The sequence below is a fragment of the Epinephelus moara genome, chromosome 16 (genome assembly GCF_006386435.1).
Source record: "Epinephelus moara isolate mb chromosome 16, YSFRI_EMoa_1.0, whole genome shotgun sequence".
In the NCBI taxonomy this organism is placed as follows: domain Eukaryota; kingdom Metazoa; phylum Chordata; class Actinopteri; order Perciformes; family Serranidae; genus Epinephelus; species Epinephelus moara.
In genome coordinates, this window is record NC_065521.1 from 48,287,591 (window position 1) to 48,306,121 (window position 18,531).

Sequence of the window (18,531 nt, forward strand, 5' to 3'; positions counted from 1 at the left end):
GGTAGATATGTAGAACAGGACGTCTCAAGGTGACTGGAGAAGTTTAACTCTAATTGGCAACTGGGTGGCGCTATAACAACAGAAAAATGCTTAAAAATGGCTAAAATGCGACCGATCACTGTGGCTCCCCCTGTGGACCAATGTTGTTGGTTTTTCTAATTTTTGGTATGACTAAGTCATGGTATGGTATGCTGTACTCAATGGGTACGGACTAGTCTCCTTTTAATGTGCAAAAGCCTCTAAAATTCTGTTTTCATTTTGTTGTTATGGGGTGTTGAGTGGAGACTGTTTTAAACATAAAGCTGCAACATAAAATGTGAGAAAAGTGAAGGGGTCTTTGTGAATGCACTGTATATTCTCAAGCAAAGCAGATGCTTAGCGTCATGTCTCGAATTACATGACAGGTACAAAGTGGGGCTAGCTGTTTCCAGTCTCTATGCTAAGCTAACAAGCTGATGCATCAGATTCAACAGACATGAGTGGCATCGATCTTCCGTCTCACTAAACTGCAAGAATATAAATAAGTGCATTTCTAAAAATGTCAAACTGTTCCTTTATCTAACTGTACACCCTACACAGAATAAAACGCACACACACAGATACACTCAGAGTCAGTTTATTTAGAGCACCACAGATCACACAGCACACACTGGTCCACTGTCACTCTCTTTGTCGCTGAGCAGGAGTTCAGACGTTACAAAAACCTGGGTGTTTGAAAAGTTACACTTTGGCTGACCTGGTAGTAAAATTGTAAATTCTGCATCTATGGCACGATAGTGTTGCTTTAGGTTTAGGGTGTATATTTCATTGCATGGGTACTTTCTTATTGTGTAAGCGTTTCGTGACGGACGGACACTGGCCAGAGGCAGAATTTATGATCGCTACCCAACATCTTAACCACAGATTTCTAAATGTCTTCTTGCTAATTGTAACATTTGAAGCACCTGCACTGTACAGTGTTAGAGATGGTCCCTCAGCAATACTGAGCAAAGGAGACAAAAAACACACTGGATTTTACTGCTGTCTGTTTGTCGCTGACTCCTCCTGACAGATGCAAGATTGTTTTTACAGATAGATATTTTTAATTATACATTGTCGCATTGATTTTGAATTTTTAATGAGCTCAAAGGTTAAAATGAGGGGAACAAGTGAGGAAGAGCTGACTCATCTGAAGGCTTTGAAAAGGAGTATGACGAGGAAAAAGAAAAAGCCTTCCCCCCCGGCAAGCCTTGCCAGCTGTCTCGTTGTTTGTTGATGCAGTGTACTTTTCTCGCTCCACACTCACTCACCCCTAATGGGAGCCTTTTGTGCTTTCTTTTTTTCCTTCGTCAGACCTCCAGGGTTTAACAATGTTATAATTCTGCTCCTGAACCGTGCGCTCTTTATGTTTTAACTCATTCTGTGAGGTACTGACTGGAGTTGTACGCTGCTTTTGGTTTTTATGGCTGGTTATACAGACATTTCTTGCAGTAAGGACTCTCAGTACAGTGTTTCTGTACAGCTCAAGCCTTGAAGAATGACGGCACTTATTTATTTTTTCAGTTAGGATGCTCCCTGTATTCTCCTGCTACAGAAACTCGTCTCTGCAGGTGGTGGCTAGCAGCACGCTGCAGCTGTGGCAGGAAAAGTTGAACCAAAGACGACGATCAATGATCCTTTAATAGCAGCATCTCCTTGCTGCGTCACACCTGATAATAATAAATCTGATTTTCATGAGGAGAATAGGTGTAGAAGCCGTAGTTCATTGTGTCCAGTTTCATGTTTTGAGAGTGCAGTATAGCCATATAGATTGGAGAGAATGTGCATTAAAGGAAAACAGGGAGGTTGTTTGGTTTCAAACTGTTCTTGCATGAGCAGCGGTGATGTAAATGCCACAAAAGAGAAGATTTAAAAATATATATCTGGATTTTTTTTCCAAGTTTTGAAGCCAGCAGGAGGACACAAAGTGTAAAATACTATTTATTGTTGCGATTTAATCATAAAATTAGCTATTTATGTTGACGTTTTGATCCTCAGACATTCACCTATTCTGTTAATTGACAAACAGCCGATGACGCTGCAGGAGGGAAACGTCAAGAAACTTCATAACCAGCCAATCATTGTGAATGCTTTTCGATTACTGCGAGCACACCTGTGACGACTCCACTGCTTCTTCTGACTGACATCATGCTACCTGACGGGTCGGATCTGTACTTCTTTGAACACATGCAAAGAGTTCAAGTCGAGAAATCCTAGTTGTGATTTGTGGCCATTATATTTCACTATAGTATTTTTTTATTTTTTACTTTTTATTTTTTATATTTCTATATATGCATTTATTTATGGTGCTTTTTATGATGTTTGTTCATAAGCCTTAATTTATTCAGTTGCCATCGATGACAAATAAATAATGAAAATGGAACACACAGATCCTGTTTTTTTTTTTGTTTGTATAATTTTACCAAAACTCACCATGTGCTGTGCACTGTAGAGCTCGTAATTATGAATTTAGTATATTTGTGTTTTGGACTATTGCTTGGACAAATCAACATTTGAAGACAAACTGTGGTGGTCATTTTTGACAATTTAAAATAACAGGCAGATTAAATCAATAATGGAAATAATTGTCTTATTCCAGCCTAAACCTTTAAAGCATTTTAATAATAATTTGCACTTGTAGCCAGGCCTGGCTTACATCTACAGTCTGTGTATAATGAGCCAGTAAAATGATTTCTACACTCAACACCCTCCGAGCAAACTTTACCTATAGTGTTGACACAGTAACAGTGTCTGATCTGACTTTTACAGTGTCCTATAAAAACAAAGTGTAGCTACTTTATATTGGTCTGCAAAAATACATGTTATCAGTGCTATACAACTGGAGCTGTAAACGTTCTCAAGTGTTCCCACTCACACATCTAAAAACTGTGATTACTCATCAATGAGTAAAACATTATAAGGCAACAAACTGAGGGACAAACGAGTAGCGTGCGAGCCACAGAGGCTGAAGCTGGGCAGCAGGGCAGCGTCTTGCTTTTGTCTCAGATTACCACGAGTCATTTTGGGAACAGCAGCTGCCAAACACCATCCTGTACTAAACGACCTTTCTGTGAGGAGGGAATAACTTAAGATAGCTTAAAATAGCGTGGTCAGCTTGGACCTGGAGACAGAAAACATCAACTGTAGTGTTGTTTTGAGGGAAATTAGCAACAATGTCGTACAGGAAAGCTGCAGCTCAGGCGTGCTGTTTCTGTTCTTTTGGGTGGCGCTGAGGGGGGAGTCCTGGTGACAAAGGTTTTGGATACCAAACCCGATATGTCAGATACCACCCCAACACGGCGCATATGGTCCCTAACAACTTGTGAGACGGGTCATGGAAGTAAACAGAGGTGCACGCAAACATCCACACCCAGACGATCACTATTAGATTCAAGGCCACGTACAGCAGGCTGAGCACCATCCTGGGGAGTGCAGAAAGACTGGCTGTTTTCAGGGACGCCATCGGTGCTGTTTCCTCCACGATGAAGAGGGCAGAGTAGGCCAGGATGAAGGAGTGTCCTGAGATGTCGTAGCCGCGCCAGTGGAAGCCGGCCCGCCTGCAGCTGGCCTTGGATATGTACTCCTTGTTGACAACATCCAGGGTGTTGGTTTCATAACACGAGCCGGTCGCGTCCTCGATGTAGAAGAAGGTCTCGGTGCAGACATACCAGATGGCTGTGGCCACCGCCAGAGACAGCAGCCGCCGGCCGAGGAAGGACACACTCCTGCTGAAGGAGGAGTTGGAGAGGAGGAGGAAGGGGGTCAGCAGCAACAACGTCCACCCCCAGGACACTTTGACAAAATACCTGCAGGAGGAACAGGGCGTTCACATGAGCACTCAGATACATTTATCAGCGCTCTAATATCAGATCTGAAGCATCTATGTCCTGACGACACCTTTTTATTTTGCCACTGACCACAGGTGACCACACTAGTTTCCTTCTAGGTAATAATAAGGTATTTCTCTATCTTAAACTTTAAGAAGTTAATACATCTATTAAAATCCACATTTTCCTTAATGAATACACCATCGTTCACAAACCGTAGATTGAAACCAGCCCAGAGAGAGAACCAATATTCCTGCACTATAGACTACAAGGCTGCAAGTGTTGTTTACTTTCATTTATCAGCCAAATATTTTCTTGGTTAATCATTACTCATTTTGGCTATAAGATGTCAGAAAATAGCGAAAATTCCTGTTGACGTCTTCAGATGTTTTGTCTGAGAAACAGCCCAAATATGGAAGAAAATCAGAGAAGTGAGTATTTAAATTTTAACAGCCATGGAAATACCTAATGTTGAAATTTGAACACCACTGAATTTGTGGCTTACAAATATTTATCTCACTGTATTGGTTCTTAATTCACCACTTTTAAAATAAAATATGATACTTCTTGATCTGTAATTTTGCTAAACTTCGACTGATAAATTCAGATTTACAAATTCAATTGAAAAAAAAAAAATTTTTCACATAGTACATCATTAATTTGATTATAAAAACATTCAGGCTCGATTGCCTATCCTCTCCTGGGTAGCCCGAAGTTGCTATTTGAATTTTTTTCCAACTTTAATTTTTGGATTTGGGTTTGTGATGGAAAAATCGTATTCACCTTTTGAAAAAAAGAATAAAAAAAATCTTATTTTTATTTCAAAGCGTTAAATTCAAAACAAATAATGATAAGATTCATGGTTTTTAAAAGAATGAATTTAGTTGTTTACTTTTCAATATTAAGTCTTCAGTAGCTGTTAAAATTCAAATACCTATGTTTCTTATTTACTTCCATTTCCAAACCTTAAGATGTTCAGTTCACTATCATGTACATCGTCTTTATCTAGGAAAGCATCAATAGTAGATTATATTGGGTTATCATGGTTATCATCCGAGATGTAAATATTTGAGGTTAGACTGTGCAGCTAGTGCTTAAAGTTACAGTAATAGGGTAATCAATGCTTTGTAGTTAGCTATAAATGCTAAGGTGAATCTACAGTAGCACAAGTGGCAAAAGAGTCAGCGAAGGATCCAGTAATGGCCGTTTTTCCATCAATGTTTTGAGTCAACGTTGGCCTACACAAGCCTCTGCTCATATCAGACCACATGCTTTATATCCACAGTGCATTACAAACTTAAATAATTTCTTTTTAAACCCACAAAGTATAGGCCTAATAACAGGAAGAATTTACTGATCTGCTTGTTTCTGCACCTTATTGATAACTGTTATTGCTTTGATTTTGTTTACTTCATTTACATTTATTAATTTATACAGGAAAGGAATTAAAAGTAACATTAAGTGTTTGGGTTAAAACTGGCCTGACTCCATTTAGCAGGTTCCTGTCATGCAACAAAAACACATTACAACACAGAGTAAAAACAGAAACAATCAACGGAAGCAAAACAAGTGGAGTGAGTAAAATGGGATATGAGATTTACATCAGTGGTTGCAGGTGTGTCCCTCTATCAGATAGTGTTTATATGTGTTTGAAATGTGATCTAGAGGTTACTGCTCTGATGTAATCTGGGATCTCGTTCCAGATTTTAGTGTAAGTGTGACAAAATGATCTCTGACCATTTGCTCTCTATGTTTGAACTCTTCCCACTTTGTACAGCAACTGTTGCACAATCATTCCTCTCGGGATTAAAAGTGTTATGCTGTTGCAGAATCTCCTTCAGCATCAGGAGATGAAGGGACCAAACTATTACTTCTTTCTTTATTTTCCTAGCTGATATAGATTAAGACTTGCCCTCGGTTTATTCACAGATACTCAGGAAATCACTGTTTTGAAGTGTTCAGTGAGCATTCTGTATAATAAAAGGTGAATTTACGAGCACAGTAATGAGCTATGAAACAGCACTTAACCTTTGACCCACATTACGTCAGTGTTACTGATTTAATCACAACACAAATCAGAGCAGCTCGTGTCGGTACTTCCACCTGTCTGTCACCAGCAGGTCACCATACAGTCAGCGACAGGTGAGCTCTATACAATCCTTGTTAGCTTGTTAGCTAGCAAAACAACACACAGGCTCTACTCACACATTCAGGGCGTTTCTGTTGCTGCTGAAATATGTCTGCGGGACGAGCTCGAGCTCCTTCAGGGTCGAGCCCGCCACCGAAATGAGTAAAAATATCCAGTGGAAGTTTTGCCGGACGGCCGGAATCCTCCAGAGAGTCACCAAGTTGTCCACAATGACATCCAGCGCCGCCATGTTGACGCAACTGACAGAGCGAGAGGCAGCAGGAGTCCCTCTGACGTCACTACAACTCAATCAATGAGGCTTCTCGGCCTGGTGTTCTTCTTCTCTTGGTTTTTAACGGCAGACTGCAAACCGCTCACTCAAGTACCGCCACCTGCTGTACAGGATCGTGCACTACCTGATACCAAACACTGAACTGTTGTTTTGTGATTAAATGTTTATTATGCTTTACAAAGCAACTTAAAAATCAGTCCTCTTTAGACTCATCTACTCTCTTTGTAGATAACTGTCTTCTAGTTAGTACAGACTGCACCAACAAGAAAATTAGATCCATTCTCCTTAAGCCCTGTATCTCTACTCCTTCTTGCCTATGGAACAACAAATTTGAGAACATTGATTGGAAAAGATTTTGGAAGAGACTCATGATCACTAACAAAGTAACTGAGGTCACCTTTAAGATTGCACATAATTGTTACCCTTCCAATTATATTTTGTCAAAATATAACCCCAATATTTCATCTGATTGCACTTTCTGTCATGATGTTGCTGAAACTGTACAACTTTTATTCTGGGAATGCATTTACTCCAAAGTATTTTGGTTGGGCTTTTCGAATTTTGTCAGAAGAAAAGTATCCAAGGACTTTATTTTGAATTTAAAAGTTTTTTATTTTGGGTTCCGCAAAGACTCCAGTGTCTCTGAAAACGATTTTGTTATTAATCTGCTTCTATTTTTAGCTAAGTTTTATATCCATAAATGTAAATTTGCTAAAAAGAAGCCTATCTTTTTGTCCTTAAAAGGAGAACTGAAAAGCTATATGGCTTCCACTGAACATTCGTCCAACTCTTTACACATCTACAATGTGCTGCTTTTAATTTGCTCCGATATAGGTAACCTCTTGTCATTCTGTTAAATGTTTTTGTACCTTGTTCTTGTACGTGTTATACATGTCCTTAACGTGGCTGCTTTGTACAATGATTTTTCAAAAAAAAAGGGGGGGAAAAAGAAAACATAAAAATCACTCAACACCATAAACAGTTTCAAATTACATTTTCATCACATAGTAAATGGGGCTTTGAAGGGAATCAGGCTAAAGCCATCATTACTCAAAGATCCCCAAATCTATTAAACACACATCTCAAAACAAAATTAGAGCAAAGGGTTATGAAAGGGTATTAGGTTAGAGCCATCATGAACCATCATAGACCCCAAACTCTATAGGAAATGAACAGAAAACATCTACAGCATCTACAGTGCTATGCTGTAGCATCGACTACAGCATAGCACTCATATCAAAATCCTCTTTAAGGCCTGAAGGCTGAAGTGCATCTTAAGTGTCAAGAGGCATATATTTATTCAAGTAAAAGCAGTAATACCACAGTGTAAACATTTTCTGCTACAAATAAAAATCCTGCATTCAAAATGTTTGGCTACTTACGCAAAAGCACAAAAGTACTGTCATTAACATATACCATTCCCAAAAGTAAAAGTACTCTTTATACAGATGTATATTACTGAAATATAATTACTGATGCATTAATGTTGTTGGTGGTGAAGGTGGAGCTAATTTTGATTACATTACGGGTATCTTAACTTATAATAATGCACTATAATCTATTTGTTAATTTATATTTAGTATCGATAATCTACACCTGCAAAGTAACGACAGCTTGAATAGAAACATACAACAGAAAAAGAGGTACATTTGCCTCCAGAGTGTAGTGGGAACATAATGTATAACATGGAAATACTGAAGTACACAAGTACCTGAAATATGTACTCAAAATCAGTAACTAAGTAAAGGAAATGTACAAATGTAAAAAACAAAAATTTTTGTTTATTGTTTGGACCCAAATATTTTATTTACTTGTGTCAATAAAATAACTAACTAACTAACTAACTAACTAACTACATAGTTACCTTCCACTTTTAAAAAAAAAAAATATTAGTATTATTTCTAGATTCCTTTATTGCACTTAACTCCTTGGTATATTTTTTTTTATCTTCTATTTTTATTTATTACTCATCTATTTATGTGTCTGCATGTTATAGTACACATGCAAGGCAAGCTGTTCAGACAAATTGCCCCTGGTGCGATTAATAAAGTTAATAATAAATTATAAATAAAGTAATTCTATTTTGACTGATACAAAAACTCTCACAATGAAAATCAAAATATGTCCAATCATGATAAGGCGAATAAAACCAGGGATTGAATGTAACTGAATACTCAAATGCTATACTTGAGTACAAATTTGTGCTTTCAATTAAAAACCATTGATGATACAATGATGATAATAATAAATTGAATAAATAAATTGAACACTACAAACAATACGAAACAATTAAACATGCTAATGTTAACAAACCGTACACAAACAAGTGTCATCTGCATAAAGCAAAGGTGAAATAAAATAAATGAACGCGCTCGTCTGAGTCTGTATACAGTATATCTATATACATTGAAAATGAAGGTAAATACAATCAAACACATGAACAAATACATTTAAAGTAAACAAGCTAAGAAGTCTTTAAGTCATGTAAAAAAAAAAAAGAAAAGTAACTGATCTGAGTGATTTAGGCAAATTCTTCAAGCCTGACGATGATGGCGCTGATGACTTTACTTGAGTATTTTCATTTTCATTTTCAGATTAAACTACCCACAGTATATAAAATAGTTAAAATGAGCTCAGTAGTAGATTAGAACTAAGCTGTGCATAATTTAGCTATTAAATAACATTTCACTTCGATCCATTTGTTTCTTAAGAGAATATAATAGGCACATTTTTTAAGTTAGCCCTGTCCATGATAGATTTACTAGCATTACCTACATTTTCTTTAACTCCCTTTATCTGAAGTATTCTTGCTCACAGTATCTAAATGTTCTGTACTTTGTCCTGTGTCCTTTTTGTTGTTAATTTGGCAGTGATTTGATTTTTGTTTTAAGCAGCTGCAAGATGTTGGGACAAAGTCAGGGAAAGTCTCAGTCAACAATCAGCCCCAATTAAAAATGATTATTTCAAGATGTCAAATCACGTTCAGTTCACACATGATGTACTGGCTGCTGTGTCACAGCTACAGTGACAGACTAGAATTAAAGCAGGACCACTGAGATAACGTAGAATACAGCACCTTTTCTGAATCATTGTTTGAAATATCCTAAAGTGTGAGACACTTCACAGACAGACACACACAGTCACACACTCCTCCCTCGCTCCAGGTCATGTTTGCTCAGACGGAGCCTTGTAGTGTGGCATGTGGATATAACTCAGGGGGTCAAGGTGTCAGGTTTTATGGAGCATGTTGACCTCGATACAAGAGGCCATCACAATGCAATGCAGCCACAGTCACAGACACAATGTAAACAGATTGAAGTCTGGCTGCTGGATGCCGGACTCAACGCTCAACACCAGACTTTTAAATCCAAATTCATGTCTCTGTCCTGCTGCTCAGTCGCTCAGTCTGTAATTATGTGCTGCATTTGCTTGATAATGGTATTTCATGTGTGCACGACTCTTGGTGCACTGTTCTACATGAAAAGGTGAGATGGTCTTCTTTAACCAGCCCAAGGGAGGTGCACTGTACAATATGTATCTATAAAGCTCTACTGAACCAACCACCTCTGCTCTCTGATCACATCTAAATAATCACTGTGGTGTTGTAACAGTTTTGAGGTACTTACTTGAGTATTTCCACTTCATACTGATTTATACGTCTACTTTAAAATATAAAAATGTCAATGTAAATGTAAAATCAGCCATTCAGTCTGTCGCTTTATTATATTCTGCTTCTATTTGATGCTTCCTTATTACATTGCTTTGTGTTTTTATACTGTTTGCTTATTATTCTGTTCTTTGTTTTGTACAGATTACCTTTTTTACAAACCTCTATTTTGCTTTGTACTTTATTTTTTTCTACTAATGCTGCCTGTTTGCACTGTTCCCTTGCTGCTGTAATGCTGCGAATTTCCCTGCAGTCAGTGGGACGAAGAAAGGATTATGTTGCAATTAAGCAATTAAGAGGATGAAAATAGCGCCATCTAGTGGCCAGAAAGCACGTCTTGTTCTACTTGCTAAATATTGTTATAATTCTAAAGTTGAAATGAATGTTCTGTGTTGGAAAAAAAGAAAGTGAAAAATACAAAAAAACCCATTATATTCTGTGTTGGTACGAAATAAAAACGAAAATAAATACACCACAGTGTCTCCATGGTGAAGGCATATATAACCTAATAATGATAGTGATGCAAATAACCTAATTGTGATGCAGGCTGCAAAATCTGATGCAGAGGGGGAGGGAATATCACCTACTTGGCAGAGGTCTGCACTCTCTGAGTGCTTTTCTAGTGTTATGTTATATTATCGTACCTTATTGTATCGTATCGTATCGTATCGTATCGTATCATATCGTATTGTATCGTATTGTATCGCATTGTATCGCATCGTATCTTTTAAAAGTAGCGCAGGTGCTGATCACTGGCAGTAGACTTGATTATAGAAATAAAGTCTAAAACACTCTGACTCAATATGCATTTCTCTTATTTTGATGATGACGTTTCGACCCTCAGGTCCTCTTCAACTTTATCTGGAGGAAGGCCTGGGGGCCAAAAATGTTGTAGGGAGCCAGAGAGTGTGACATTTATTTTCTGTAATCAAATTTGTACTTCTACTTCAGGACATTTTGGAGTTTTTTTTTTACACCCCTCTACATTTATCATTACGCTTTAGCTTCTTTCCAGATTCAGTTTATATATTAATACAAAATATAATTCAACTAACAAGTTGTGTATTTTTATAGTTAGGTTTTTTTATAGATAGTGTAGCTGCAACAGTAAAGGCAAGGCAGCTTTATCTGTTTAGCACCTTTCATACAGCAGGGCAATTCAAAGTGCTTTACAGAGCAATAAATCATAAAACATAATAAAGGACACATATTAAAAATAAAAGAGAGAAGACGAAAAAGATAAATAATAAAAAAGAATAATAATAAAATATCTAAAGTGCGGACAAGAGGTGCAAAGATAAGAAAGTTTAATAAAGCTGCAGTGCAGATAAAATAAAATAAAAAGTATTTGCATAACTATATTAAATATTTGGTTTAATAAACCTTCATTTTAAAGAAGTGAGAGATGGTGCAGACCTGCAGCTGAATATATTCAAAGCATCATACTCAGTCAACTGAATGCCACTTGGTATTGTTCTTTAATGTGGAATTGTTGTGTGTGTAAATTGTGGGTGCATGTGTGCTACTGCTATACAAGTTAATGTGCACATGACTCTAAAAAAAGCTGCTTTAACAAAGACTTAACTAAAACATAAAAACTAAATAAGATGCATAAGTGCTTATTGGCTGTGTGTAAAATTCAGATTCATCGAGTAATGCTGATGACGATGGCAGACTTGCTGAGTCATTACGATTGTTCTGGAGGGAGATGTATGTTTCCCCTCAGAGCATCTGAATGCAGGACAAAGATTGTCCTCGATGCACTCTCACTTGGCAAACAAACCTCTCCTAGAAATGACATTTTCCAGGCACGCCTGGTGTTTGGCTGATTGTTCTTCGAGCACCGATGCCAGACTACAAACTCTGGCTGGATGCAAAGAATGTATCTAAATTAAATGGCTGCGTATTATGTTTCAGACATCTCACCACCAGAGGAAGCGATTTAAAAGGATTTCTGTGGTAAGATTGAAATGAGTCTTTATACAGCACAAAACATTCAACGCATACTAAAATATAGAACATTCACAATTTGCCTCCATCGCTGCCAGACTGCAGATATCCCCAGTGTGAACATGCTAAATGCAAACACTGAGCGGGCCCTCTTTGAGAGAGAAATGTCAAGCAAACATGAGAGAGGAGGTGAAACTCTCCTGCAGACATCTTGGCTGGTTGATCAAAAGGCTGAGGCTTTGCTGTGCAGGGTGGAAAATGTTACTGTGAATTATTAAAACAAACTCCCCTGGCTGAGCTCTGACATTATTCCAGCAGTCAGGAGGAGAAGCTGCCCAGTGACCACGTCGTTTCTGACGCTGCAGAGGAAAGTGCTTGTTTTAATATGTTCAGTTTTTGATTCATTTGATCATTTCTGTTGCAGCATTTATATGAAAAAATTACTTCAAGGAAAATAATGAAGACACACAAATAAATAAATTGTTTTTGACAGATTTCATGGAAACACAGGAATCTATATTTTAAACCTGCATTAATTAACTGTCTTTAACAACCTTTAAACTCAACATTCAAACAGAACTCTGACCCTATAAAGTTTCTGTGGTGAACTTGTTGCCTGTGTGCAGCTCCAGCAGACATAGAGCTGCATCAGCATTCATTTGAAGTCGTGTTTCACTTGATGAATATGCACTGTCCACCAACTCCTGGGGGAATTCTCTGCCTCTTTAGCTGCTAAATGCTCCGCTGTGCTCACCAGCCAGTGTCTAACTGTGTCTGTCTGCTGTTTGGTGCTAAGCAGGTAGCGTACTGCTGAAAACGGCTGCCTGCTGCTGCTGGAGAGCATCAGCACGAACGGTGAGAGTGAATCAAAACAATTAAGTTGCTGGAAATCCAAAACAACAAGCTAAAAGACTCCAAAACACCCTTTATAGCTGAGAGGAGTCCATGGGCGGCTTATGATAGTGATAATGAGTGATAGTGAGATACTGGCTACAGCTGCATTTGTAGTTCAATCAAAAGCGACAGAAGAGTGAAGTGAAGATAATATGTAATACAGAATATGAGTGTTAACTGATGATTTGTGCTGATAAAGATTGAACAGAAGACTTTGGCATTTGAGAGAGGGAGATATTTGTGATTGAGGGACTTCTGAGCAGCAGCAGGATAAATCCCTCCATGGAGTCCAGACACTGGTGGTGGTGGCTGCTGACTCTGAGGCTGATGAGGCTGATGAGGCTGATGAACCCGTTAAGACAAGGTGGTGATGGGGAGGTGGAGGGTGCGCAGCAAGAAAGAACTACCGGAGAAGGTGTGTCGCTGAGGTTGATTGTAAATCAACTGATGACACAATTGACAGACCCAGACAACGACACCTAGAGATAGTGAGTGAGCATAAGAGAAAGGAGTGAGAAAGCAACTGATGGCCTGAGCATAAAAAGTATTGGTTTCCTGACTGAACTTTTGCTAGAGCTTCATTCGTGATGAAATGGCGGGGAAAAAAAAAAAAAAAGAGCACCAGATGGACTATTTTCACAATCAGTACGTCATAATAATATAAATATACCAGCACCAATTAATCAGTCGATGAGAGTGCGTGTGTGGCAAAATGAGCACATACAGTGAGCAGCAGCAGCGACCCACCGTCTAACACAGGCACAGCATGAGGACAGTGGGGAGAGAGACACTTCAGGCCAATTGGATGTAGAAACAGGTGACCAACTTCATGTTCTACAACCAGCCGCTGGCGATTTGACCAGTGGACTTGCAGGTGACACCATCAACGGGCTTGAGTCGAGTCAACTTTTCTCTGCAACGGTTTCACCTCATTGCAAATGACTGGTCTGAACTGGGCTTTAATTTAAGGGAAATTTTGCAGATGAAGTCCAGAGGGGCCCTTACACTTTGGGCCCCTGGGCCTGTGCCTGGTCGGCCAGCTCAGTGATCCAGCCATGGCAAAGCCTGGTGATAATTCTCTGTGAGTTCATCATTGATTAAAGCATTAATCTCCTTCTGAGACAAAAGCGTTTAGTTTCACCCCCAGCTGACACAGTTTTTATAGATTGTTCACACAAAGCGCTCTCAGAAACACTGGCTCCTAATTCAAAGGGCCGTAATTCAGGTGTAAATGCTGCTGTGGAAATGGAGGCTTGTGGTGCTCTAACCCTGTGAGAGACGCCAGCTGCTGAGCTGTTACTCAGACGGCTGAAAGGCCCGACTGACACATGAAAAGCTGCAGCTCAGGGACCTTAAATACAGTCGGTCCAAGGTTTGTTTTACATTCCCCTCTTGGGTAAGTACAGGAGGGTACTGGGTTCTTCTCCTCGCCTTTCAGACAACACAAGGTCGCAGCGAGCTTTGTATGCGAGCACCCTGCAACGTCTCGAAACCAGACGGATGATGTCATGCTGCAGGGGGTGAGGGACGGTCTCTGGGAAAACTGTTGGGTCTCGTCCAGCTGGAGAAGCATCATACCCAGATATGACCCATTTCAAACCGGCAGGAGTTTCTCTGCTCAAAATCCTGCGAAAACATTCACTGTTACAACCTGGAAACTGGGAAAGAAATTAAATGATTGTCCATTACCTTTCTGACTGTGTGTGTCTAATGCCAGAGTGAAATCTCAGGCCTTTTTAACCTGGTAAATTATGTACAAACACATTTCCATTTCCTCTCTATGTCAGTGGGAAGCAGCTAAATCACTGAGTAAATTTACTTTCTGGCTGCACCGCCCGACCTTCTCCCTTCCTTCAGATTTTCATATCATCCAGACGGAGTTTTCCAAAATGTTTAATGAAAAGGGCAGTCACTCCTTAGTCAGACAAACTGCACTTGCTATACCATCCGTCATTCTGTCTGCACAGTCACCAGTGATGGATCTATTTTATTATGCTGCTTAACATTTCTCCCCTTATTGATGTGGGATAAAAGAAATATTAACTATGTGACAGAAGTGATGTTCATGCAGCCACTGCTGAATGTAAACGTCTGATCCTACAAGTCACTTATGACTCTAAAGATGTTTGATTAATCTCTTCATTCTTTTAATAATAAAAATGATACAGTAATATAAGTAAAGACAGAATAAAGAAGCACCTCATGTTAACGCTCTGTTGCAGACAGTGAAGTAGAGTCCTCCAGGTGAGTGGAAAAGCAAACCGGTCAAGTTCAAAGACTTTAAACAAGACTCAGCCTTGAGTTTTAAGTGACTCTTAGGTGTTGTTGACCTTTTGCACGCCAAAGGCCCTCACAGCCTCTTTGATGGAGCTCTGTGCAGTTTAGACACAAAGTGACAAAGTCTGACGGCGCTCTGCTGAGCCTGTGTGGAGGTATGCTGCAAACCTTTGAAGGGTCGACTTCACAGAGCTCACCTGAGCCATCAGGTGACACAGAAAACCCTCAGAGCCATACTTTGTTCATTCAGGTGGATTCCACTTATTTCCTTATTGAAGAATTTATCAGTGTTTTGTCCAAAGAATAAATAATAACAACTCAGTGTAGAGGTCCATGGTGCAGGCAGGAAGTCCGAAAATGCATCCGAGGCATGTGGTGGTTAAAAGTCCTGTAAAGCAATGCATTTCAAGTCTTCATCAGGGTGTAGAATTGTTTAACTTTCTTCTTGATGGAGACCCTCTATTAATAAAGCATTCTTAAATACAGTCGGAGAGCGTCGGATGCATTTTATAACTTTATAACATTTTTTATAACTAACTAGTCCATACCCATTGGTAGCTTTGACACCTTCTACCTATGCCAATCCTTAATGCCTATGTGCAGTTTCCACGTCAGTGAGTAGAAAAACGTGGGACAGACAGAATGACTGACTGACAGAATGACACACTGACTGAGTTTCTGTGATTATGTACAGCATACCATACCATGACTTAAGGCCCATTTCTTTCTGTGATTATGTACAGCATACCATACCATGACTTAAGGCCCATTTCCACCGCAGGAACTTCGGGGTAAATTTACAGGGCTGGGGGCCGTTGGTGCGTGTCTCCACCGCAGGAACCACCCCCAAAGGACAGAGTTCCGGAACTTTTACAGGGGCTAAACAAGTCTCTGCCTCGGAGTAGGTACTCAGAACGGCCCCGAAAAACTCCTGGCTGGGGCTTGGGGATTACTTGGTGCTGATTGGATATACTCAAGGCGGAATGTGACGTCAACAGAAAGCAACAAAATAGCCGGCATTTTTAAAACTCAGTAGACGAGGGTTAGCTCGTTCATATAGCTTCTGCCGCCATGTAAACAAACTCAATAAATGGTCCGTGAAAAACATATTTTTTCCAGCGGATATCTTAGTTACAACATGATTGAGCTAGCAAAGCAGTTTTGTGTTGCTATGTGTGGTATTTATTCAGTTTTGGGAAATCACAAGCAAGCATCAGCTGACAGGGACAGCTAACAGCAGCAGCAAAGCTAACATCAGGACGCCATCTGTTAAAAGCCTCCTGTTGTCGGATACGACATGAAACTACTCCAGTTAGCTCAGTCATGTTGTAACTAACACATCCGCTGGAAAAAATATGTTTTTCACGGACCACTTTGTGAGTTTAGTGAGTTATTACAGACACCGCTATCGGCTAACAGCTAACATGGTCGCGCAACGATTACATCACATCCAGAGCCCGGTAACTTTACAGGAACCTTCCTCCTACTCCGCACTCTCAGTGGAGACACGGCAGTTGAGAGGGCCAAGCGAGAGGACGTTCCTGTAGTAGTTCCTGCCCCCCAAACAGTACCAGGAACTTCTTCAGTGGAAATGGGCCTTTAGTCATACCAGAAATTAGAAAAAAACCCAACATTGGTCCACAGGGGGAGCCATAGCGATCGGTCACATTTGAGCCATTTTTAAGCATTTTTCTGTTGTTATAGCGCCACCCAGTTGCCAATTAGAGTTACATTTCTCCAGTCACCTTGAGGCGTCCTGTTCTACATATCTACCAAGTTTAGTAAAAATCTATATGGCGGTTAGGCCTAGATAAGAAATGAGCTCTCTAGCGCCCCCATTTTGTTTGATGGGGTCAATAATGGAGGGGTCCCCTCAGATTATGTGTGGTCATATGCCTACAAAGTTGCGTGGTGATGGGTGAAACCCTTGAGATGTTATACACCTTTATGTGATGAGCCACGCCCTCCGCAATATTCATTGCCTTATAGAAGCTCAGTTTTAGTAAGTTTTCCAACTTTTGCCAAGAGGGAACTTTAGATATTGGTCCCTAGATTATGTTCACCCAGTTTCATGCAGATCGCTCAAACTTCCTAGGAAGAGATCCATTTGAAGTGTTTTTCAAAAAATTCAAAATGGCGGAAAATCTATATAAGCGGAAGTTATGGGTTCTTGAGGCAAATGTGTTCCTCATGAGGAGAGGCATCTCTGTGCAAAGTTTCATGTCTCTACGACATACGGGGCATGAGATATGCCCATTCAAAGTTTGCAATTTCAATCGGTTGCTATAGCGCCCCCCTTTGGCCAATTGATGTAATATTGCTTCATTGGCATCCTCCCATGACCCTCTACCACTGTGCCAAATTTCACATGGATTGACCAAGTCAGTGAGGAGAAAAACGTGGAACAGACACACAGACAGAGTTTTCCTCATTATATAGTAAGAAGAACACTACATACTGCTGCAACCCAGTGCAGCACTCCCTACTTTCTCCTCACTATCAGATCTTTGAATAAGTTTCATGTGATCAGTGGGAGCTCCATCAGCAGCCACTGACAGGCTAATACTCCGCTGCAGGTCTGAGACATTTCAGCTGAGCTATGAGCACGGATAGGTCACTGAACGGGCCTAACAAGCAAGTGTCAGGGGGCCCTAAACCTTCAATGTCAAATGTCAAATGTCAAATTAACATATACCGACCAGAAAGAGATTCAAAGTGACAACAAAGAGATGCAAAGGCACCGCAAAGAGACACAAAATAACTACAAAAACAGGCACAAAGAGACACAACCCGAACACAAGGAGGCACAAAATGATTACAAAGTGATACGAAGCAACCAAAAAGGACCAAAAGAGACAAAAATAATTACCTTACAGAGACATTTGTTTACATAAATAAGACACAAAATTACCCCAGAGACCAAAACTACTACAAAAAAGCATAAAACAACCACAAGACACAAAATTACTTCAAAGAGACATAAAACAAGCACAAAGTCTGTGTGTCTTGCTCCTATGTAGAAGAGGTGGCGGGGTCCTTTGCATATCTGTGCCCAGGGGACCACTGTCTCAAAATCTGCCCGTGGATGTGCGTCACTTTTCATGTTAGGAAAGCTGTAAAATGTTTTTACTCTTCATCATAAAATAAGAACCAAACACGTGTTGCTGAGAGATTTTGTCCAGTTTGGACTGTTTTCCTCCTCTGAGACATGTACAGGTGTGTGTGTGATGAATGTGTGTGTGGTGTCATTTATTGGCTCCAAACAACAAATACTAAATATTTCAAACACTGTGATGCAAAACAAATGCAGCAGTGCCCTCTTGGAAGCCACTATGGCAGATAAAAGATAAAGTGCCCTTCCATTGGATAAAACATGACGCAGTGCCATGTACGCTGCCCTTCAGGCTAGAAAACCTTTACGGTAAGCAGAGGATGAATGCTAATGGCTTTGCTGAGCACTATTTTGAGTGAAATGTCT

The 18,531-nt window shown here is 39.8% G+C and overlaps 1 protein-coding gene across 1 annotated transcript; it reads right to left on the reverse strand.

Annotated features, from left to right (window-relative positions):
- Positions 1 to 600: 600 nt before the first annotated feature.
- Positions 601 to 6,265, reverse strand: fitm2 (fat storage inducing transmembrane protein 2). The gene is made up of 2 exons (XM_050065487.1): positions 6,051 to 6,265; positions 601 to 3,824 (listed from the first exon to the last, which is right to left on the reverse strand). Exons 1-2 carry the CDS (start codon positions 6,221 to 6,223, stop codon positions 3,215 to 3,217), a joined length of 783 nt encoding a protein of 260 aa, XP_049921444.1. The 5' UTR covers positions 6,224 to 6,265; the 3' UTR covers positions 601 to 3,214.
- Positions 6,266 to 18,531: the final 12,266 nt, after the last annotated feature.